Source organism: Aquarana catesbeiana, linkage group LG03, assembly GCF_042186555.1.
Source record: "Aquarana catesbeiana isolate 2022-GZ linkage group LG03, ASM4218655v1, whole genome shotgun sequence".
Lineage (NCBI taxonomy): Eukaryota > Metazoa > Chordata > Amphibia > Anura > Ranidae > Aquarana > Aquarana catesbeiana.
In genome coordinates this window covers 658,589,086-658,613,525 of record NC_133326.1, presented here as the reverse complement: position 1 = coordinate 658,613,525, position 24,440 = coordinate 658,589,086, and the positions used below count along the sequence as shown (strand labels likewise).

General features: G+C 37.5%; 1 protein-coding gene across 1 annotated transcript; it reads left to right on the top strand.

Annotated features, from left to right (window-relative positions):
• Positions 1–21,184: 21,184 nt before the first annotated feature.
• LOC141134066 (uncharacterized) lies at positions 21,185–22,225 on the top strand. The gene has a single exon (XM_073623652.1). The coding sequence runs from the start codon at positions 21,185–21,187 to the stop codon at positions 22,223–22,225; it is 1,041 nt and encodes a 346-aa protein (XP_073479753.1).
• The last annotated feature ends 2,215 nt before the right edge of the window (positions 22,226–24,440 follow it).

Here is a 24,440-nt window from a genome sequence, read left to right as displayed (position 1 = left end):
TGCCTCCCTTAAAAGAGCTTCCCTAGGGATTCTCTGCTGACTAAAAATATGTTACCAAGGGTAGTGGCGCTTCCTATAGGGTAATAAATGGGAGGGGTGGTTACCCAGATGGTTTCTATCAGTAGATCCCTAATGGAGGTAGCTGGTACCTACCAGGGAGAAAAAACCTTTAATTATCGTGAGGGTATGTATGTCTGTACCTACACACACATATATCCCCATACACCCGTGTATATCAGCAGGTATAAATGAATAAATAGATGAGCAATGTCTTCAGAGGGTCTGGCCTGAGGCCCCTAATAATGTGGTAAATTTACACCATATGCCACCACTAGGTGAAAATATCAATATCGTATATACATACTACTGATCTAAAATAATTAAACCATCAAAATAAACCTTTGCTCATCGTGCAGAAAAAACATGTGTAAGTATGAGTAAAAGACATTACATAATATCGAATTAGTGCAAATAAACGTAGTAAAATCACTTATGTCCAAAGAAACAATTATATCCAAAGAAACAATTTTGCAGTGATTAAAGTCCTTAAAAGTGAAAAAAATCCTTAGAATGAAAAGGCTTATGTGAAAAAACTTTTTAGTGAAACAATTTTTTTTGTTCAAATCCAACGTTTCAACAATTCCGTGACTTGAGTGCTCTCGGAAAATTCCTGTGACTTTTGTGCACCCCCTTCGGGTCCCCACTCACCAGATCCAACAGCCCCAAAAGGGGCGACCAGCATAAGATATCTCAATCACGGTCTCCTTTCCACGATAGTTATACGGGCTCTCCAAGGTGGTTTCCGTGCCTCTGGTTTTCCCAATGGATTCCTCCAATCTCAGATGGGGCAGGCTGCAAGGGGAGTTGCGGTCCCAATATTCCTACCGACCATCCAAATAGTTTCCCACTATTGGTTTCAATATATGCAGTGGCTCCCTCATAGAAAGAAAAGATAGGAAGCTCCCATGGTGTAGTATATATAAAAAAACGCTTTTATTCAAAAAAGCTCCATCAGCTTACAGCGGAGTAAAAAATGGTAAATATACCATAAAATTAACTAAATAAAACAACCAGTGAATAAACAGATTAGTGAATAAAAACAAATTAGCTCACTCAGAGATACCCTGAGAACAGGCCCGTAGCAGTAAAAAATATATTGGAATTACGTGCCGCTGGTTAGAGCTATTGCGCTCCACCTGCGTTCCAGCTAGGGCCCGTACCCGGAAGTGACGTAGCGTGCGTGGCGTCGTTGTACGCGTTTCGTCATAGGACGTCTTTAGCAACGATGCCACCACGCCACGCGCTACGTTCTTTAATAGGAAGCCATCAGGTTAGATCCGCCCCATGCTTCTGGCAATCCAATCCAACCGTGACAAGGGCGGGGTGATATTCCCACCTTGTCTGGGGTGTCAGCAGAGGTGGTCTAACTGCTTTCCTCGTAGCTAGCCGAACTGCTAGCATTACAAACTATATTGCCATCCTGTATTTTACACATTGTCCTAGGGTAAATAAGTAATAAAAATCCATTGCCTAAGACAATACAATAACATAGGGCAAATAGATGATAAAAATGATGAAGAATCTACCCCAAATGAAATGAAAAAATAAAAATAAAAATAAAAATAAAAATAAAAATAAAATAAAAATAAAAATAAAAATAAAAATAAAAATAGATATAAAAATAAAAATAAAAATAAATATAAATAAAATAAAATTAATATAAATAAAAATAAAAATAAAAATAAAAATAAAATAAAATAAAAATAAAAATAAAAATAAAAATAATAATAAAAAAATAATAAAAAAATAAAAATAAAAATAAAAATAAAAATAAAATAAAAATAAAAATAAAAATAAAAATAAAAATAAAAATAAAAATAACAAATGAAATAAAAATAAAAATAAGAATACAAATGGGGAATGTTCAGAGGGACAATATATAGAGAGAGAAAAAACCCCTTGACATTTATTATGGACCCTATGTGTAGAGGAGGAAAAAACTTTTCCATCGGCTTAAATTAGCCTTAATCTCAACCACTTTCTAAACTCCCCCTGTGCCCTCATGTTGTGTCATCAAGCGATCACCCTAACATAAGTCCTACTGGGGAAAAAAGGGGGTTATTTACCAATAATGCATCAAGGGCTTGAGCACAGACTAATAGGGAGTATTTTTGAGCCCCATTTTTTACTTAAAGGAGGTCCTAGGGGGTGCTATTACCCATATTGTTACAGATTGAAAATAACAGATCAAAAATAACAGTAGTAATTCTAGTAAAGGCATGCAGAAATTAACTGTATTACAAAATTAGGGGGTATGGGCTTTTTGAGTTTTGCCATTAGGCCTAATCAATTCTAGAAAGAGGTTTGGGGGCACCCCCATATTCTTAGTGTGAACAGATTGACTTCATACTTGAAGGCCTGGAGTTAGCGATGTCCTGTAATTATTTTTGGTATGACCAAAACTATTACGTTCAAACCAAGGGAGTCGCTATGGGCGCAAGGTACGCACCTAGTGTGGCCAACTTACTCATGAACATGTGGGAAGAGGAGTACATTTATGCTAGGGATATACCACAAGTGAAACTGTACCGGAGGTATATAGACGATCTAATCATATTCTGGGAAGGAACATCTGAGACCTTTGAAAATTTCTTGCAAGAGCTGAATAATAACAGATACGGTTTAACCTTCACAGGGCAATGGGACCCCCAAAGGATTGAATATCTTGACCTTGAAATATTCAAAAAGAACGATGGCCTGTGTACGAAGACCTTTTTTAAGGCAACCGACAGAAACGGGTATATTCCCATTAACAGTTGCCATCACCCCCAGTGGAAGGGTAATATCCCCAAAGGCCAGCTAACGAGATTAAGGAGGAACTGCGTAACCATGGATGATTATCTGGAACAAGCAAGCACCCTGGTGGAGCGGTTCCATGAAAAAGGATATAACCTAGATTCGTTGAATAAGCTGAAGGGGGATATAGCAAATCTAGACCGCAAGAATTTATTAACAAAACCCAAAAGGAAGAAAAATAACGTAGAACTGACGTTTATTACAGGGTTCAACTCTCAATACAAAGAATTTGAGGAGATCCTGAAGAAGTACTGGCCTATCTTAAAAGAGGACAGAACATTAGCAGGTATATTACCCAAGAAACCCAAGATAATATATCGAAAAGCGCCCAATCTACGACATCTTCTAGTACACAATGTTATTAATCCCCCTAAGACGACTCGAATTTTTCCAGACATGAAAGGGTTTTATAAGTGCCAAAAATGCTTACCATGCAGGGTTACCAAAAAGCAACCCCGGAAAAGGGAAACCTTCAAATCAAGATCAGATTACAAACAATATCAGATCAGGGAACTTATCACATGTCAAAGTACGCACGTGACCTATGTCATCGAATGTCCGTGCCAAATGCAATATGTGGGCAGAACTACCCGACCCCTTTATGTGAGAATACGGGAACATATTAAAAACATCAAAAAAGGGTTCCCAAAACACCATCTTTCCCGCCACTTTGACACAGTACACAATCGGGACCCCACAGGAATGATCTTTTATGGGATCGACTGTGTGAAGGATCACTGGCGAGGGGGTAATAAAACCACACTTATATCCCAAAATGAAACCGCATGGATATACAGGTTGGGGTCCCTTGCCCCCAGGGGCCTCAACCTGGATATCGATTTAAATTGTTTCCTGGCCAACCCGTAAGACACAGGGGTACATATATTCAAATTTGGTAATATTTTAATATTTTACCTATTGCTGGTCCTTTTATGGACTTAAGTTGTTAGGGAGTGGACATCTAGCCCCCTGACCACTCACACTAAGAATATGGGGGTGCCCCCAAACCTCTTTCTAGAATTGATTAGGCCTAATGGCAAAACTCAAAAAGCCCATACCCCCTAATTTTGTAATACAGTTAATTTCTGCATGCCTTTACTAGAATTACTACTGTTATTTTTGATCTGTTATTTTCAATCTGTAACAATATGGGTAATAGCACCCCCTAGGACCTCCTTTAAGTAAAAAATGGGGCTCAAAAATACTCCCTATTAGTCTGTGCTCAAGCCCTTGATGCATTATTGGTAAATAACCCCCTTTTTTCCCCAGTAGGACTTATGTTAGGGTGATCGCTTGATGACACAACATGAGGGCACAGGGGGAGTTTAGAAAGTGGTTGAGATTAAGGCTAATTTAAGCCGATGGAAAAGTTTTTTCCTCCTCTACACATAGGGTCCATAATAAATGTCAAGGGGTTTTTTCTCTCTCTATATATTGTCCCTCTGAACATTCCCCATTTGTATTCTTATTTTTATTTTTATTTCATTTGTTATTTTTATTTTTATTTTTATTTTTATTTTTATTTTTATTTTATTTTTATTTTTATTTTTATTTTTTTATTATTTTTTTTATTATTATTTTTATTTTTATTTTTATTTTATTTTATTTTTATTTTTATTTTTATTTTTATTTATATTAATTTTATTTTATTTATATTTATTTTTATTTTTATTTTTATATCTATTTTTATTTTTATTTTTATTTTTATTTTTATTTTTATTTTATTTTTATTTTTATTTTTATTTTTATTTTTATTTTTTCATTTCATTTGGGGTAGATTCTTCATCATTTTTATCATCTATTTGCCCTATGTTATTGTATTGTCTTAGGCAATGGATTTTTATTACTTATTTACCCTAGGACAATGTGTAAAATACAGGATGGCAATATAGTTTGTAATGCTAGCAGTTCGGCTAGCTACGAGGAAAGCAGTTAGACCACCTCTGCTGACACCCCAGACAAGGTGGGAATATCACCCCGCCCTTGTCACGGTTGGATTGGATTGCCAGAAGCATGGGGCGGATCTAACCTGATGGCTTCCTATTAAAGAACGTAGCGCGTGGCGTGGTGGCATCGTTGCTAAAGACGTCCTATGACGAAACGCGTACAACGACGCCACGCACGCTACGTCACTTCCGGGTACGGGCCCTAGCTGGAACGCAGGTGGAGCGCAATAGCTCTAACCAGCGGCACGTAATTCCAATATATTTTTTACTGCTACGGGCCTGTTCTCAGGGTATCTCTGAGTGAGCTAATTTGTTTTTATTCACTAATCTGTTTATTCACTGGTTGTTTTATTTAGTTAATTTTATGGTATATTTACCATTTTTTACTCCGCTGTAAGCTGATGGAGCTTTTTTGAATAAAAGCGTTTTTTTATATATACTACACCATGGGAGCTTCCTATCTTTTCTTTCTATGAGGGAGCCACTGCGTATATTGAAACCAATAGTGGGAAACTATTTGGATGGTCGGTAGGAATATTGGGACCGCAACTCCCCTTGCAGCCTGCCCCATCTGAGATTGGAGGAATCCATTGGGAAAACCAGAGGCACGGAAACCACCTTGGAGAGCCCGTATAACTATCGTGGAAAGGAGACCGTGATTGAGATATCTTATGCTGGTCGCCCCTTTTGGGGCTGTTGGATCTGGTGAGTGGGGACCCGAAGGGGGTGCACAAAAGTCACAGGAATTTTCCGAGAGCACTCAAGTCACGGAATTGTTGAAACGTTGGATTTGAACAAAAAAAATTGTTTCACTAAAAAGTTTTTTCACATAAGCCTTTTCATTCTAAGGATTTTTTTCACTTTTAAGGACTTTAATCACTGCAAAATTGTTTCTTTGGATATAATTGTTTCTTTGGACATAAGTGATTTTACTACGTTTATTTGCACTAATTCGATATTATGTAATGTCTTTTACTCATACTTACACATGTTTTTTCTGCACGATGAGCAAAGGTTTATTTTGATGGTTTAATTATTTTAGATCAGTAGTATGTATATACGATATTGATATTTTCACCTAGTGGTGGCATATGGTGTAAATTTACCACATTATTAGGGGCCTCAGGCCAGACCCTCTGAAGACATTGCTCATCTATTTATTCATTTATACCTGCTGATATACACGGGTGTATGGGGATATATGTGTGTGTAGGTACAGACATACATACCCTCACGATAATTAAAGGTTTTTTCTCCCTGGTAGGTACCAGCTACCTCCATTAGGGATCTACTGATAGAAACCATCTGGGTAACCACCCCTCCCATTTATTACCCTATAGGAAGCGCCACTACCCTTGGTAACATATTTTTAGTCAGCAGAGAATCCCTAGGGAAGCTCTTTTAAGGGAGGCAGCACACCTAAACTACTGTCCTAAGCGCAGCCCTTTGTATTCAACTTTATTTTAAGTTCTCACCTTGGTGAGATCTTTTAGCTTGCAGCTATGGACATCTTCGGGTATATGGGAAATAGGAACATCGACCTGGGGGGCATTTTCAGTCAGGAGACAGTGAACAATACACAAGATATGAATGGCCTGATGAAAAAATTAAGACACACTATGGAGAAACAGCTGAGAGTATGGTGGGATGTAGCCACCCTGGAAACATATATCACAGCAAAAATGACACCCAGGAGACTAAGGTGGGACTTGGATCCCAATGATGGTATCAATGACCCAGCGTTGATGGATGAATGGTACACCTTCTTCAATGGGTGTGAAAATGAGCTTTTACACAAAATCCTTAAAAGGAGACAGCTTAAACTTAAAGGGGTTGAAGCCAACATTATTGATATTAAAAACCAACTAATACCCTTTATCAACCAGAATGAATATAAAAACAAAGACAAAGAGCTACAGGAAACTATAAAGAAATATGACACTCAGATACAAGTAAAAAAACAGAAAAAATACAAAAGGGACTTGACTGACTATCAGAATATGAATGTCTACAAATGGCAAACTGTAAGTAGCGACCCAGGTCCATTAGAGGAGGAATTGGAGATGGATGATAGCCCCGACACATCGATGGAAATGGAGGAACCGATTAACAACACACCACAACAGATAGGAAGAACTAATGTAAAGTTCCCTTATAGATTACAACAAACCACACCATACAGACATGTGGCAAGACCCAGAATTTACAGTGGTAACTATCAAGAAAGACACGAACACAGAGCCCCTCAAACACCTGGATATAATATACCCACAAGAAATAGATATTCCCCATTAAGGGAAAATGCGAGGGCCCAATATAGAAACAACTATGAAGAAACCCCAGGATCACAGTATAGAAGAAACAGAGGACCCCATAGGGATTTTCCCAGGCGTTGGGGGAGAGACAGACCACCAGGAAGATGGAGGGCAAGGCCCCCCTACAGGAATCCCGATTGGAGAGGACCATACATGGGGCAAGGAGACCCCCGAGAAGACCAAGACAGAATGAGGGAAGTGAATCAACCATACAGGGAGCAGGAGCACTTCAGGAGGCACGGAGGACACGGGATGGAACCCGAAGAAAGAAGAAGACGACCAGAGGAAATAGAGGAGGGAAGAAGAAAGCGAAGACGAGAATATTAGGGAAGGGTATTTTTAACCTTAGTGATGTCCAATTTTCTGAAGATGAGATGAAAATTCTTGATTTAGGACTCAAATTTGCCCCTGAAAAACCTCTAGATAAGTTCGAAACATATATTGATCTGAAAAAGTTTATGAGGAAACTCAACCTTAAAAAACATTTCCTAACAAAAACTGACACAAGAATAAGGAAAGAAGTAATATATGAGCAAACAAGGTTGAAAAACAATTCCATCTTTAACCCTAAAACATCTGGGAACCAATGCATGGAAGCATTCCAAAAAATGGTGGAATACGACCTGAGGAAGTTAGAAAAACGGAACAATCACAAAACAAGAAATGTCTGGAAAACAATAAAGTCTTTAAGTAAAAGAAAGGAGGTGGTCATTAGACCCGCAGATAAAGGGGGAGGGTTAGTAATACTAAATAAGAGAGATTATGAAGAGGAGATGGGGAACTTGCTTCAGGTAGAAAACACCTATAACAAACTTAGGAAGAACCCCAAACGCACGTATGAAAAGAAACTGAGAGCTTATGTAAACAAAGGAAAACAGATTGGGATCCTAAATACTAAAGAAGCAGAATATTTGGTTTCAAATTCCACAAAAACTCCGGTGATTTATTACACACCTAAAATTCACAAACGATTACATAAACCACCCGGAAGACCTATAATTAGTGGTATTAATTCAGTGTTTTCCAGGTTGGGAGAGTACCTAGACGTATTCCTCAAACCACTTGTTAAGAAGGGAAAATCTTATTTACGTGATAGTGCCCAACTTTTAGAAGAATTACAGCAAATGGATGGGACACAAAATTACCTGCTAGCCACTATTGACGTGAATTCGTTATATACTAGCATTGTACAACAGGATGGCTTGTTGGGTGTGGAAAAAGCTCTTCATGAGCTTACCAGCATGAGGCAAGAACAGATTGACTTCATACTTGAAGGCCTGGAGTTAGCGATGTCCTGTAATTATTTTTGGTATGACCAAAACTATTACGTTCAAACCAAGGGAGTCGCTATGGGCGCAAGGTACGCACCTAGTGTGGCCAACTTACTCATGAACATGTGGGAAGAGGAGTACATTTATGCTAGGGATATACCACAAGTGAAACTGTACCGGAGGTATATAGACGATCTAATCATATTCTGGGAAGGAACATCTGAGACCTTTGAAAATTTCTTGCAAGAGCTGAATAATAACAGATACGGTTTAACCTTCACAGGGCAATGGGACCCCCAAAGGATTGAATATCTTGACCTTGAAATATTCAAAAAGAACGATGGCCTGTGTACGAAGACCTTTTTTAAGGCAACCGACAGAAACGGGTATATTCCCATTAACAGTTGCCATCACCCCCAGTGGAAGGGTAATATCCCCAAAGGCCAGCTAACGAGATTAAGGAGGAACTGCGTAACCATGGATGATTATCTGGAACAAGCAAGCACCCTGGTGGAGCGGTTCCATGAAAAAGGATATAACCTAGATTCGTTGAATAAGCTGAAGGGGGATATAGCAAATCTAGACCGCAAGAATTTATTAACAAAACCCAAAAGGAAGAAAAATAACGTAGAACTGACGTTTATTACAGGGTTCAACTCTCAATACAAAGAATTTGAGGAGATCCTGAAGAAGTACTGGCCTATCTTAAAAGAGGACAGAACATTAGCAGGTATATTACCCAAGAAACCCAAGATAATATATCGAAAAGCGCCCAATCTACGACATCTTCTAGTACACAATGTTATTAATCCCCCTAAGACGACTCAAATTTTTCCAGACATGAAAGGGTTTTATAAGTGCCAAAAATGCTTACCATGCAGGGTTACCAAAAAGCAACCCCGGAAAAGGGAAACCTTCAAATCAAGATCAGATTACAAACAATATCAGATCAGGGAACTTATCACATGTCAAAGTACGCACGTGACCTATGTCATCGAATGTCCGTGCCAAATGCAATATGTGGGCAGAACTACCCGACCCCTTTATGTGAGAATACGGGAACATATTAAAAACATCAAAAAAGGGTTCCCAAAACACCATCTTTCCCGCCACTTTGACACAGTACACAATCGGGACCCCACAGGAATGATCTTTTATGGGATCGACTGTGTGAAGGATCACTGGCGAGGGGGTAATAAAACCACACTTATATCCCAAAATGAAACCGCATGGATATACAGGTTGGGGTCCCTTGCCCCCAGGGGCCTCAACCTGGATATCGATTTAAATTGTTTCCTGGCCAACCCGTAAGACACAGGGGTACATATATTCAAATTTGGTAATATTTTAATATTTTACCTATTGCTGGTCCTTTTATGGACTTAAGTTGTTAGGGAGTGGACATCTAGCCCCCTGACCACTCACACTAAGAATATGGGGGTGCCCCCAAACCTCTTTCTAGAATTGATTAGGCCTAATGGCAAAACTCAAAAAGCCCATACCCCCTAATTTTGTAATACAGTTAATTTCTGCATGCCTTTACTAGAATTACTACTGTTATTTTTGATCTGTTATTTTCAATCTGTAACAATATGGGTAATAGCACCCCCTAGGACCTCCTTTAAGTAAAAAATGGGGCTCAAAAATACTCCCTATTAGTCTGTGCTCAAGCCCTTGATGCATTATTGGTAAATAACCCCCTTTTTTCCCCAGTAGGACTTATGTTAGGGTGATCGCTTGATGACACAACATGAGGGCACAGGGGGAGTTTAGAAAGTGGTTGAGATTAAGGCTAATTTAAGCCGATGGAAAAGTTTTTTCCTCCTCTACACATAGGGTCCATAATAAATGTCAAGGGGTTTTTTCTCTCTCTATATATTGTCCCTCTGAACATTCCCCATTTGTATTCTTATTTTTATTTTTATTTCATTTGTTATTTTTATTTTTATTTTTATTTTTATTTTTATTTTTATTTTTATTTTATTTTTATTTTTATTTTTATTTTTATTTTTATTTTTTTATTATTTTTTTTATTATTATTTTTATTTTTATTTTTATTTTTATTTTATTTTATTTTTATTTTTATTTTTATTTTTATTTATATTAATTTTATTTTATTTATATTTATTTTTATTTTTATTTTTATATCTATTTTTATTTTTATTTTTATTTTTATTTTATTTTTATTTTTATTTTTATTTTTATTTTTATTTTTTCATTTCATTTGGGGTAGATTCTTCATCATTTTTATCATCTATTTGCCCTATGTTATTGTATTGTCTTAGGCAATGGATTTTTATTACTTATTTACCCTAGGACAATGTGTAAAATACAGGATGGCAATATAGTTTGTAATGCTAGCAGTTCGGCTAGCTACGAGGAAAGCAGTTAGACCACCTCTGCTGACACCCCAGACAAGGTGGGAATATCACCCCGCCCTTGTCACGGTTGGATTGGATTGCCAGAAGCATGGGGCGGATCTAACCTGATGGCTTCCTATTAAAGAACGTAGCGCGTGGCGTGGTGGCATCGTTGCTAAAGACGTCCTATGACGAAACGCGTACAACGACGCCACGCACGCTACGTCACTTCCGGGTACGGGCCCTAGCTGGAACGCAGGTGGAGCGCAATAGCTCTAACCAGCGGCACGTAATTCCAATATATTTTTTACTGCTACGGGCCTGTTCTCAGGGTATCTCTGAGTGAGCTAATTTGTTTTTATTCACTAATCTGTTTATTCACTGGTTGTTTTATTTAGTTAATTTTATGGTATATTTACCATTTTTTACTCCGCTGTAAGCTGATGGAGCTTTTTTGAATAAAAGCGTTTTTTTATATATACTACACCATGGGAGCTTCCTATCTTTTCTTTCTATGAGGGAGCCACTGCGTATATTGAAACCAATAGTGGGAAACTATTTGGATGGTCGGTAGGAATATTGGGACCGCAACTCCCCTTGCAGCCTGCCCCATCTGAGATTGGAGGAATCCATTGGGAAAACCAGAGGCACGGAAACCACCTTGGAGAGCCCGTATAACTATCGTGGAAAGGAGACCGTGATTGAGATATCTTATGCTGGTCGCCCCTTTTGGGGCTGTTGGATCTGGTGAGTGGGGACCCGAAGGGGGTGCACAAAAGTCACAGGAATGTTCCGAGAGCACTCAAGTCACGGAATTGTTGAAACGTTGGATTTGAACAAAAAAAATTGTTTCACTAAAAAGTTTTTTCACATAAGCCTTTTCATTCTAAGGATTTTTTTCACTTTTAAGGACTTTAATCACTGCAAAATTGTTTCTTTGGATATAATTGTTTCTTTGGACATAAGTGATTTTACTACGTTTATTTGCACTAATTCGATATTATGTAATGTCTTTTACTCATACTTACACATGTTTTTTCTGCACGATGAGCAAAGGTTTATTTTGATGGTTTAATTATTTTAGATCAGTAGTATGTATATACGATATTGATATTTTCACCTAGTGGTGGCATATGGTGTAAATTTACCACATTATTAGGGGCCTCAGGCCAGACCCTCTGAAGACATTGCTCATCTATTTATTCATTTATACCTGCTGATATACACGGGTGTATGGGGATATATGTGTGTGTAGGTACAGACATACATACCCTCACGATAATTAAAGGTTTTTTCTCCCTGGTAGGTACCAGCTACCTCCATTAGGGATCTACTGATAGAAACCATCTGGGTAACCACCCCTCCCATTTATTACCCTATAGGAAGCGCCACTACCCTTGGTAACATATTTTTAAGGTGTTTTGGGGGGCTACCCCAAAGCACCCTCCCAATGTTGAGGGCATGTGGCCTGGTACAGTTCAGGAGGGGGGGCACACTCTCGTCCCCCCCTCTTTTCCTGCGGCCTGCCAGGTTGCGTGCTCGGATAAGGGTCTGGTATGGATTTTTGGGGGGACCCCACGCCGTTTTTTTTTTTTTTTTTTTTTGGCGCGGGGTTCCCCTTAAAATCCATACCAGACCTGAAGGGTCTGGTATGGAATTTAGGGGGAACCCCACGTCATTTTTTTTTTAAATTTTGGCCGGGGTTTCCCTTAATATCCATATCAGACCTGAAGGGCCTGGTATGGAATTTAGGGGGACTCCCACGTCATTTTTTTTTTTAAATTTTGGTTCGGGGCTCCCCTTTGGGGAATTCCCATGCCGTTTTTATCAATGAACTTCTATGTGTATTGTCGGCAATGCAATAGCCGCGGGTAGTTTTAAATGAGTTTTTTCCTTCAAAATGTCATTTTGCTGTCAGACTGTTCTAAACACAGGAAACATGCGCCCCTTTACAGGCATACTATAGACACCCCCCAGGTACAAAATTTAAAGGGATATTACACTTTTATTGTTTGACTTTAAGCATTATTAAAATCACTGCTCCTGAAAAACGGCCGTTTTTAAAACTTTTTTTTGCATTGATCCATGTCCCCTGGGGCAGGACCCAGGTCCCCAAACACTTTTTATGACAATAACTTGCATATGAGCCTTTAAAATTAGCACTTTTGATTTTTCCCATAGACTTTTAAAGGGTGTTCCACGGCATTCGAATTTGCCGCGAACACCCCAAATTGTTCGCTGTTCGGCGAACTTGCGAACAGCCAATGTTCGAGTCGAACATGAGTTCGACTCAAACTCGAAGCTCATCCCTACTCAGGAAGCTACTAAGGGATCCTATACTACTTTATACCAGGTGGGTACATTTTTTATGATTGTACACTTGTACGGTTTAGATGATTGTATGTGTTTATGAACAATGAACTGTGATCTATGGTGTCAGCAAGTGGACTACATTGCTGCACTTTTTTTCTGATGGGTTTCAAAACAAAAAAATCCAAGCAACAGATGCAGTCAGAAATGATACAGTATATACATCGCATAGTAGGATTTTTTTTTTTAAATTAGACATTTCTATACAACAAAATTTCATAAGGTATGTATTTTTTCATATTAATGTATATATGTGTCACCAGCGAAAGAATTGTGTACCAAATAATAATGTTCCCCTTTAAAATTCGAGTTGCTGCATTCAAAAAAGAAAACCATTCGGTGGAGAATATATTTTAGTGTGTGTGTTGAGTGCGCTACTCTATTTGTAATACACCACTCCGTTTAACATTGTGTATCCCAAAACATTACTAAACATATAATATATACCTTAATTAATTAATACTAAATTGTATTCCTCTGGACATCAGTATATAGAACAACGTATCACAAACTTTACACTGCTCAAACGTGCGGGAAAGACCCTACATTCATGTGTAAAAAAAAAGAAAAAAAATTATAGGAAAAAAACAATATAGGGAAAACAATTTAAGAAAAAAACAAAAAAATTATCACTTAGAATTAAAAATTAGAGTTCAGAAGTCCATGTGCAAAGTGCAATGTGCAGTAAATTCGAAGGTAGCTGTGCAGCCTTGCTTCAAGTTCACAATATTTATCATCCGTGATTCATCATGCCATAATCACCATTTCCGTGATAAACCACCACCATACGAATTGGCCACTCACCAGATGTTTAATGAACAATGCGCCTTCGGTTCATTAACAGGGATAAGCACTCCACCTGGTTCATGTATTTGCTGTCCCCAATGCGCTACACCTGAGCTTTAGTTCTCCTCATAGAAATATATGAACAACGATCATTGCGCAATATGTTTAAAAACCTTGTTTATTCTAGCCAAAATAAAAGAGTATACACTCACATTTGAAAGTGCCCTTGAGTCGGCACTAAGCGGTTCCAGCAGTTAAGGACGGGTGTAAATGTTATCGTGGTTACCGGTGTGCGATGAGAACTTCTTCCGTCTTCGGCTTGCGCTTCAACCCTCGCTTTCGTCTGTGCCAGATGTAACGTAATCACGTGACCAAAAATCTCCCAGCAGCCTCCAATATGATAATATTTCATATGACAACTGAAAAGTCTTAGCTCTTTAAATATATTTGTGACAAATTCATCTTGATAATTTTGCTGTCTTTTGATACACTTTCTCTTTGTATTACACCCAAATATTACATTTAACATTTGTGCATCGATACGCATTTATGGGTTTTACCATCAGATATATTTATATCCATTTACCATCATTTTATAATGACATAGATTCATACTGGAACTTGTGATGGTTTTGTTATGTGTTTCACAGGTAACTCTGCTTTATAAGGACCAACAGTCTTCTCAAATTTCTGTACAGATCAAAAATGCATATAAGTTCTATAGTAATAGAAATATATATGCATGCAGGCTAATTTACTAAATGAGTTTAAGGTGATTGTAGTTTACAATGTTCACACAATAAATTGCCAGTCATTTGCTGAAGAAATAAGTGAGCATAATTTTTTTTTTTACGTGGCTTGCTAATTGAAGTATCATTCATACAACGTATTGGGTGATAATTATCAAGTATTTTTAGTAAATCGGCCTTACTTTATCAGTGTTACCGTTTTTGTATACTAATCTCTTCACTCATATAACATTGCGTCACATTACTTGTAACATTCATATGTTAGGAAGTTATACATCACTGTTTATTCATGATCTTACCCCTCACCTTTATACTTTCTCATTTTACAAGCAGACTCTGTGTCTCTTGGGTCTCATCTGTAAGAATAACATACTGTATAAAACATATTGTAAAATAGGTAAACAAGGAGCTCAACCAAATAGATACCAGTCCCCATGAAATACGTATAATTACTGAAGCAAGGTGGGGATATATTTACTGAGACAAGGTGGTGATGGAGTGAGAGATTGGGAGTAAAACAGTCCATGTGTTGAGCTGTCATTCAGAAGGGTTTGGGAAGATCACTGTACAGTTCCTATAAATATATACAGTATATGAAACTATCTCTCTAGCTTAGGATCTAAGATTTGTGATTTTGTTCATATAACTATTGCAGCTGTCTTAAGGCACAGTTAACAGTGATTCTTTTTTGATATATACAGCGGGTAAAGTAAGTATTGAATACGTCACCATTTTTTAGGTAAATCTATTTCTAAAGGTGCTATTGATATTAAATTTTCACCACATGTCAGAAACAACCCATGCAATCCAAACATACAAAAATAAAAACAAAATAACAAATAAGTTCAAAAATGAAGTTATGTGTAATAACCTGGAATGACAAAGGGAAAAAGTATTGTACACGCTAACTGAAATTGAATTAATAATTTGTACAACATCCTTTGTTGGTAATGACAGCTTCAAGATGCCTCCAGTATGGAGAAACTAGTCGCATGCATTGCTCAAGTATGATTTTGGCCCATTCTTCTACAAAACAGTCTTCAAATCTTGAAGGATCCGTGGGCCTCTTCTATGAACTCTGATCTTTAGTTCTTTCCATAGATTTTCTATTGGATTCAAGTTAGGTGACTGGCTGGGCCATTCTAGCAGTTTTATTTTCTTTCTTTGAAACCAATTGAAAGTTTTCTTGTCTTTGTGTTTGGGATCATTGTCTTGCTGAAATATCCACCCTCATTTCATCTTCATCATCCTGGTAGATGACAGCAGATTTTTATCAAGAATGTATTGGTACATTTTTTCATTCATCCTTCCTTTAATGATATGAAGTTGCCAGTACCTCATACTGAAAAAAGTCCAACGCCATGATGTTCCCGTCTCCAAACTTCACTGTTGGTATGGGGTGTTTTTGGGGTGATGTGCAGTGTCATTTGGCCTCCAATTTTGGTCTCATCTGACTAGACTATAGTCACCCAGTATTTCACAGGCTTGTCTAATTGTTGTGCAGTAATCTTTAAACCAGCTTCAACATGTTTTTTCTTCAGCAATGGAGTCTTGTGTGTTGATCATGCATACAGGCCATGGCGGTTGACTTATTGTTTTATTTGAAGCAATTGTACCTGCTAATTCAAGGTCTTTCTGAAGCTCTCCACAAGTGGTCTTTGGCTCTTGGATAACTTTTCTGATAATTCACTCCTCTATCAGAAATCTTGCCAGGGGCACCTGCTTTTGGCCAGTTTATGGTGAAATGTTGTCTTTTCCACTTTTGGATTATGGTCCAGACAGTAAACACTGGAGCACTCAGAAGTTTAGAAATCCTTCTGTAACCAATGTCATCAGTATGTTTTGCAACAATAAGTTTGCAAAGGTCTTGAGAGAGCTCTTTGCTTTTACCCATCATGAGATGTTTCTTGTGTGACACCTTGGTAATGAAACACCTTTTTATTGGTCATTAGGTGAGACTGGACCAGCTGATTTTAATTTGCACTGACAAGGGGCAGGATTGCATTCTAATTACTGATAAATTTCAGCTGGTGTCTTAGCTTTCCATTCCTTTTTGCACCTCCTTTTCTTCATGTGTTCAATACTTTTTCCCTGTGTCATTCCATTTGTTTACATATAAATTAATTTCTGAACTTATTTGTTTTGGTTTCTTTGTATGTATGGATTGCATGGATTGTTACTGACATGTGATGCAAATGTAATGTCAGTAGCACTTTTAGAAATATATTTAACTATAAAAATGGTGATCAATACTTATTTTAGTCCTTGTATATTTATTTATATCTATATCTCTATCTATCTATCTATCTATCTATCTATCTATCTATCTATCTATCTATCTATCTATCTATCTATCTATATATATATATATATATATAAATGTTTAAGAGTTCCCTTCCCAAGCTCAACCCCTAAAAACAACCCCACACCATAATCCCCCCTCCAAAAATAATTTGTACCAGTGCACAAAACAAGGTCAATAAAGACATTGATGAGCGAGTTTGGGGTGGGGGAACTTGACTGGCCTGCACAGAGTCCTGACCTCAAGCCGGTAGAACACTTTTGGGATGAATTAGAGCTGAGACTGCAAGCCAGACCTTCTTGTCCAAAATCAGTGCCTGACCTCACAAATTCTCTTCTGGAAGAATGGTCAAACATTCCCATAAGTGAATTATTAAAAAATTTCCTTCGCGCTGGTGGATAAATAATAAATAATCAATAATAATCGTGACTAGGGCATATAAAATTAAGTGATTCTTATCAAACCGTGGAAAATATTGCAGCAAAATGAAGGTGTTCACATAAACACTAAATGAATAAATATAAAAATAAATTTCGCGCAATATTAACAATAAATATGTATAAAATCCTGTGTAAACATAAATAGTGACTGTAGTAGATAGTAGTTTCTGCGATTAAGGGTCGCTAGATACAGCGATCTGACCCAGCGGTCTCTAGGGTCAGTAATCTCTCTGTCGCAGCCTATAATAACTAAGTGATAAAGTGCTGGTGCTAAATTAGAGAGATAAGAAACGTATGAATAAATATTATGATATTGTGAGAAAATATTTGTGAATAAAAAACATGCTGAAATCTATTAAACACATTCACTTGAAATAAGACTTATGGGTACAAAATCTTCCCGTGACATAGATAAAAATATTATTAATATTGACGTGAAAAAACCTATAAATAAAAATTTTTTTTGTGCGATAAATAGGTAACGTTGTGAGTGGAAATCCTTCTGTGAAATAAATATGCAACCAATCAAAGATAGTATCCTGGACAGCAGAAAGTGCCAACAAAAATCTTTGCTAAAAATAAATAGATCCAGTCACAATTCACTAAAATATAGCCTTCAGGAATACAGGTGATACATTGTATAAAGTCCTTGGGGATAAAGGATAGGTGGCAATATAAATAAAAAGTTCATAAATATTTCTTCTGTTTGCTTCTCTACATGTTGTAATCCTATGCGAGCAGCCATTTTTTTTTTTTTTTTAATATGTAATTTCAATCCCACCAAAAAAATGGCTGCTAGCATAGGATTACAACATGTAGAGAAGCATTATATTACATATACCTACAACAAAATGAAGGAGAACTAACTTCCTAAAATCCATAGAAAAATGGCCGCCGAGCAAAAACGAACATAACCTTAAGTAAAATGGCGGATTTAGAACTTCCGGTTTCAGTATACAGTCCGCCGGGTTAAATGAATACAACCATAAGTAAAATGGCGGCCCGAGAACTTCCGGTTTTACTATACATAAGCGCACATAGAACAGCCAATCCGGTTCCCCAGATGAAGACACGTGACGGTGTCGTAACGCGTAGGGATTGGCTGGAGCGGCACATACAGATTGAAGCACAAGTGAGAGGGCGCTGAGAACGCCACACCATTTATCTATTTATTCTGCCTATTTTTTATGTAACAAATGTAAGAGCAACACTTAAATAAATATCCCCCTGATTGTTTCTAAAACATTAATACACTAGTGGAGCCTTCTTTCTCTCCCCTCTCCTCCCTCATTTTATTTACTGAGTTTACCAGAGCGGAGTGACAGAGAAGAAATCATGGGAAGAAAGAGAGACTCCTAGATACTGTTTCTACTGCTTAAAGACACAACCACTGAAAGCCTGATTAACACATATTTAAGGTGAGAGTTCTGTGAGACCAGAGTAGGAGGCATAATTACAGGAATAACATATCCAGCATATAACAAAGAACTAATTTGAACAGAAGAAATATTTATGAACTTTTTATTTATATTGCCACCTATCCTTTATCCCCAAGGACTTTATACAATGTATCACCTGTATTCCTGAAGGCTATATTTTAGTGAATTGTGACTGGATCTATTTATTTTTAGCAAAGATTTTTGTTGGCACTTTCTGCTGTCCAGGATACTATCTTTGATTGGTTGCATATTTATTTCACAGAAGGATTTCTACTCACAACGTTACCTATTTATCTCACAAAAAAAAATTTTTATTTATAGGTTTTTTCACGTCAATATTAATAATATTTTTATCTATGTCACGGGAAAATTTTGTACCCATAAGTCTTATTTCAAGTGAATGTGTTTAATAGATTTCAGCATGTTTTTTATTCACAAATATTTTCTCACAATATCATAATATTTATTCATATGTTTCTTATCTCTCTAATTTAGCACCAGCACTTTATCACTTAGTTATTATAGGCTGCGACAAAGAGATTACTGACCCTAGAGACCGCTGGGTCAGATCACTGTATCTAGCGACCCTTAATCGCAGAAACTACTATCTACTACAGTCACTATTTATGTTTACACAGGATTTTACACATATTTATTGTTAATATTGCGCGAAATGTATTTTTATATTTACAAACATTCCCATAGACACACTCCTAAACCTTGTGGACAGCCTTCCCAGAAGAGTTGAAGCTGTTATAGCTGCAAAGGGCGGGCCAACTCAATATTGACCCCCACAGACTAATGCCCTTTACACACGATAGGACTTTCCGATGAAAAATGTGTGATAGGACCTTGTTGTCGGAAATTCCGACCGTGTGTAGGCTCCATCACACATTTTCCATAGGAATTTCCGACACACAAAGTTTGAGAGCTTGCTATAAAATCTTCCTACTGCCCCGTTTATAGTCCCGACGTACGTGTTTTACGTCACCGCGTTCGGAACGATCGGAAAAAATCCATGGATTTTATTGTCGGAATGTCCGATCAATGTCCGACCGTGTGTACAGGGCATAAGACTGAAATGCCATTAACCTCCCTGGCGGTATGATTATTTCAGATTTTAGGTGCTGAAAGCAGTACAATTATTTTGCATGGAAATTTGGCATTTTATATTGTAGGCCTGTAATTCTTAGGAATAATTCACTTAAATCTGTCCAAACCAGAGACTAGTAGATATCCCGGGTATGCTAAAGTTTGAAAAAACGAAATCATAAATTATAATATAATAAATAACAATAAATAATTATACCAAATAATAATATAATAATAATAATTATTCAATAATGTAATCAAATAAAAAACACTGAAATTTGCTCAGTTGCAGAACTGTCGCTGTCATTACTTTTCAGTGTTTGATGACGGATCTCCCCACAAAACACTATCGCTCAATTCTACGAGTGATTCTAATTTATTATCACTGTTTTCTAGCTGGTCAAAAACCACTTTTGGTGTAAATGGATGGTTTTGGTTGCTATGGACAATCTCCAGTATCCTGGCAGAAAGAACCGTTTTTATAATATAAAACTGCATGCGGGACACTGGACAAACCACTAGGGAAAAAAGGGTTGTGGAATTATTTGATACAGTACTGTAATCTGTAAGATTACAGTATACTGTATCTATACTGTGTGTTTTACTTTTTGAATTTGGCGCCGAACTCCGTCCCTGTGCGTCGCAACGCTCGCAGGGAATGGAGCTCAGCACTGTGAATCGAGCGAGACACGGCGGCTCGCAGATCACAGCGGGGAGACATCGCAGGATCCAGGGGACAAGGTAAGTAACCTCTACATGGATCCTGCGATGCAATCCCGAGTCCGTCTTGGGGTTACTGCTCTTGGTACTGAAATCTCACCCCGAGCCAGACTCGGGAATACTGCCGGGGGGTTAAAGTTCATGTGTGTAAAGGCAGGCGTCCCAATATTTTTGACAATGTAGTGCATATACATTTGTACTGTGATTGGAAAACAATCAATTCTGGTTTAGAACTCTATAATGTTATTCCCAAATTGATAATCATCTGTATTCAATATTTGTTCTATAACAATTTATTTTCATATTCCTATAGATCTTAATCAGTGCAATATGACCCATGAGAAATCCTTCAGCAAAGCTCAGTAATCATCGGAGAATTAACACAGGAGAGAAGACTATTTCAATACTCAGAATCTAACAAGTGCTTTTCAGAGAAGACATTTCTTTGCCACCAGAAGAAGATCCAGAAAGGGAAAACATGTTTAAATGTTTGAAATGTGATAAGAATTTCTCAAAAAAGGCACAATTTATTATACACATGAGGAGTCACACAGGAGAGAAGCCATTTGGATGCTCAGAATGTGATAAGTGTTTTTCATCAAAGGGAGGTCTTACTAAACACCAGAGAATTCACACAGGAGAGAAGCCATTTGGATGCTCAGAATGTGATAAGTGTTTTTCATCAAAGGGAGGTCTTACTATACACTGGAGAATTCACACAGGAGAGAAACCATATAGTTGTTCAGAATGTAACGAGAGCTTCTCACAATCGGCATCTCTTTCTTACCACCAGAAGAAGATTCACCAAGGAGAAAATACATTTAAGTGCACAGAATGTGACATGTGTTTCTATAAGAAGTCAAATTTTATTGTTCATCAAAGGAGTCACACAGGAGAGAAGCCATTCAGATGTTCAGAATGTGACAAATGTTTCTCTGAAAAATCTAAACTTAAGCAACACCAAAGGATTCACACTGGAGAAAAGCCATTTATGTGCTCAGAATGTGATCAATGCTTTAGACAAATTACTCATCTTATGCAACACACAAAGATTCACACAGGAGAGAAGCCATTTAGATGTTCAGAATGTGACAAATGCTTTGTGCAAAAAATGTATCTTACTCAACACCAAAGAGTTCACACAGGAGAGAAGCCGTATAGATGTTCAGAATGTGATAAAAGCTTTGTGCAAAAAATGTATCTTACTCAACACCAAAGAGTTCACCCAGGAGAGAAGCCGTATAGATGTTCAGAATGTGACAAATGTTTTCCTGAAAAATCTGCACTTAAGAAACACCAAAGGATTCACACTAGAAAAAAGCCATTTATGTGCTCAGAATGTGACCAATGCTTTAAACAAATTACTTATCTTATGCAACACAAGAGGATTCACACAGGACAGAAGCCATTTAGGTGTATAGAATGTGACAAAGGCTTTGTGCAAAAATCTAATCTTACTCAACACCAAAAAGTTCACACAGGAGAGAAGCCATATAGATGTTCAGAATGTGAGAAGTGCTTTGTAGAAATGAGGTCACATGCTATGCACCAGAGGGTTCACACAGGAGAAAAACCATAAAGATGTTTGGAATGTGACAAGTGTTTTACACAGAAGACACATCTTACTCGACACCAGAAGATTCATGAAGGAAAAGAAGCCGATTCAATTAGTTAAATGTGAATGTTATAAATATTTCAGATGTTGCATATATCTGCTTAAAGCTGATCTCCAGCTTTCATTGAATTAAAATTAATTTAGAGCAATCTGGTCCAAACTTACTATTAATTTCACTAAGATATGCATTGGCACTGCTTAACCACTCACAGGCAGCTTTGAATTTTCTGAATGAATGCAAAGCTTCCTCTGACTGGCTGAGACAGGGAATTTGGTGTCATCCGCCCACCTCTCCAGCTCAGTCATTCAGAGGAAGCTTTGTATTCCTTCAGAAGATGCAAAGCTTTCTGTAAATGGCTGAGAAGCTTTTGTTCTTGGTGTGGGAAAAGAAGATCCCATCTCATTGCCAGAACACAGCACTTTATGCTGTATGTAGATGAGGCTACATACAGCTTATACAGCGCTAAGAGAAGCTGCATGTCTTAGTGATGTAAATAGTTTGTTACACCCAGTTGGTCCAAAAAATAATTTAAAATGTCACTAAAAGCAGGAGATCACATTTAAATACAAGGGCCACAAATGAGGGAATTGCTTTGAAGAATATACATGACATGACTCTTTTCAAAGTATGTTTTAGCTTTTGTGCTCTAATTAGATAAAGATTATTCATAATGCTTTATTTAAATGCACATTTCATACTTGCATGTAGAACATTTGTTTTTACTTCAATAAAATGCATGAATACAAAAACTACAAAATTGTGAGAACATAAAAATACATCTATGCTGTGTATACTTTTCTACATTGCTTATAACCTGTGACTTAGACATTGCTAAATGATTTACATGTAAAATGAAACAAGTTTTGTCACTTGTATAATTAAAAAGTCCTAACACTTAGGGGTTGATTTGCTTAAAATGCAAAATCTGGTGCAGCTGTGCATGGTAGCCAGTTTCTAACTTCAGATTGCTCATTTAAGCTTTGAAAAAAAGCTGAAAAAAAGTTGAAGCTGCACCAGATTTTGGGCTCTCCAGTTTTATAAAAGCAACCTCTTAACCCTTTCGCTGTCAGATCCGTGCATATTACAGATCTGACAGCAGGGGGTTTAACACACAATCCAGTGGCTGCAGCCAACGAGATTGTGTGTGAAACTGACAATGCTCACAGAAACTCCTCACACACCCCCAGTACTGGGGCCCCTGCACACGCGCCCCCCAAAATGCTTTCTGGACTTTGCTTTCCCATTTGTGGGATAGCAGCTGGGGGAAGGAGAAGAGTGGAGACACGTCTGCTCTCCTCCCCTTCTTGCTGTGATCCATAAAGCGATGTCCGCGATGTCCCTTCCGGGTCAGCATCTAGGTGACCCCGACTAGCTTAGCCGGGAAGTAATGTTTTGCAATGTGATCTGCATTCGCAAAGCATTCAGTGGAGCCCAAACTAGACATGCATATCTCAATAAAGAAAGCCTGTCACCTAAAAATCATCACATGTAAAGAAAAAAGTTAAGTAACATCTATTTATTTTTTTTTGCAATAAAAAAATAAGTTACACCCAAGCTCATAAAATCCCCCCCCAAAAATATTGAGGCTCCCCACCTCCACATATACCCATGTACGAATGTAAACGCATGTGTCGGGGGCGCCTACCTATGAAAACAAAGTTTGTAATACACGTTACATATCGCCACGCACACTGGAGTAAGAGCAATAATTCTTGCACAAGACCTCATCCGTAACACTAAACTGCTACCTATAGGTGGCTCTAGTATCGCCTATAGAAAATATAGTGTACTGAAGTTTGTCGCCATTTCGCAGGTGCACACAAATTCAAAGTTTGGCATGAGGCGTATCTATTTACTTGGCGCAACCTCATATTTTACCAAAACTTTGGGTAAGTTGTTGCGTTTGTTCGCCCTAAAATTCCCTTTAGTGTGTTTTTAACTGAAATTTTGCATTTCCTAGACCTTTGCGTTAATATCGTGTGACAGAAAAATTGGATCTATATAAGAAGTGTGATAGCTCTGCTGCAAACTACAAATGATATATAGTGAAAATACTGATGTTGACAATGTCAATAATAGACATGCAATAAAAACAATGTGCTCAATGAATAGTCCAAATAAATAAAAAAAATGATGAAAAGATTGAATAAATGGATAGTCTTCTTATACACTGAGCAA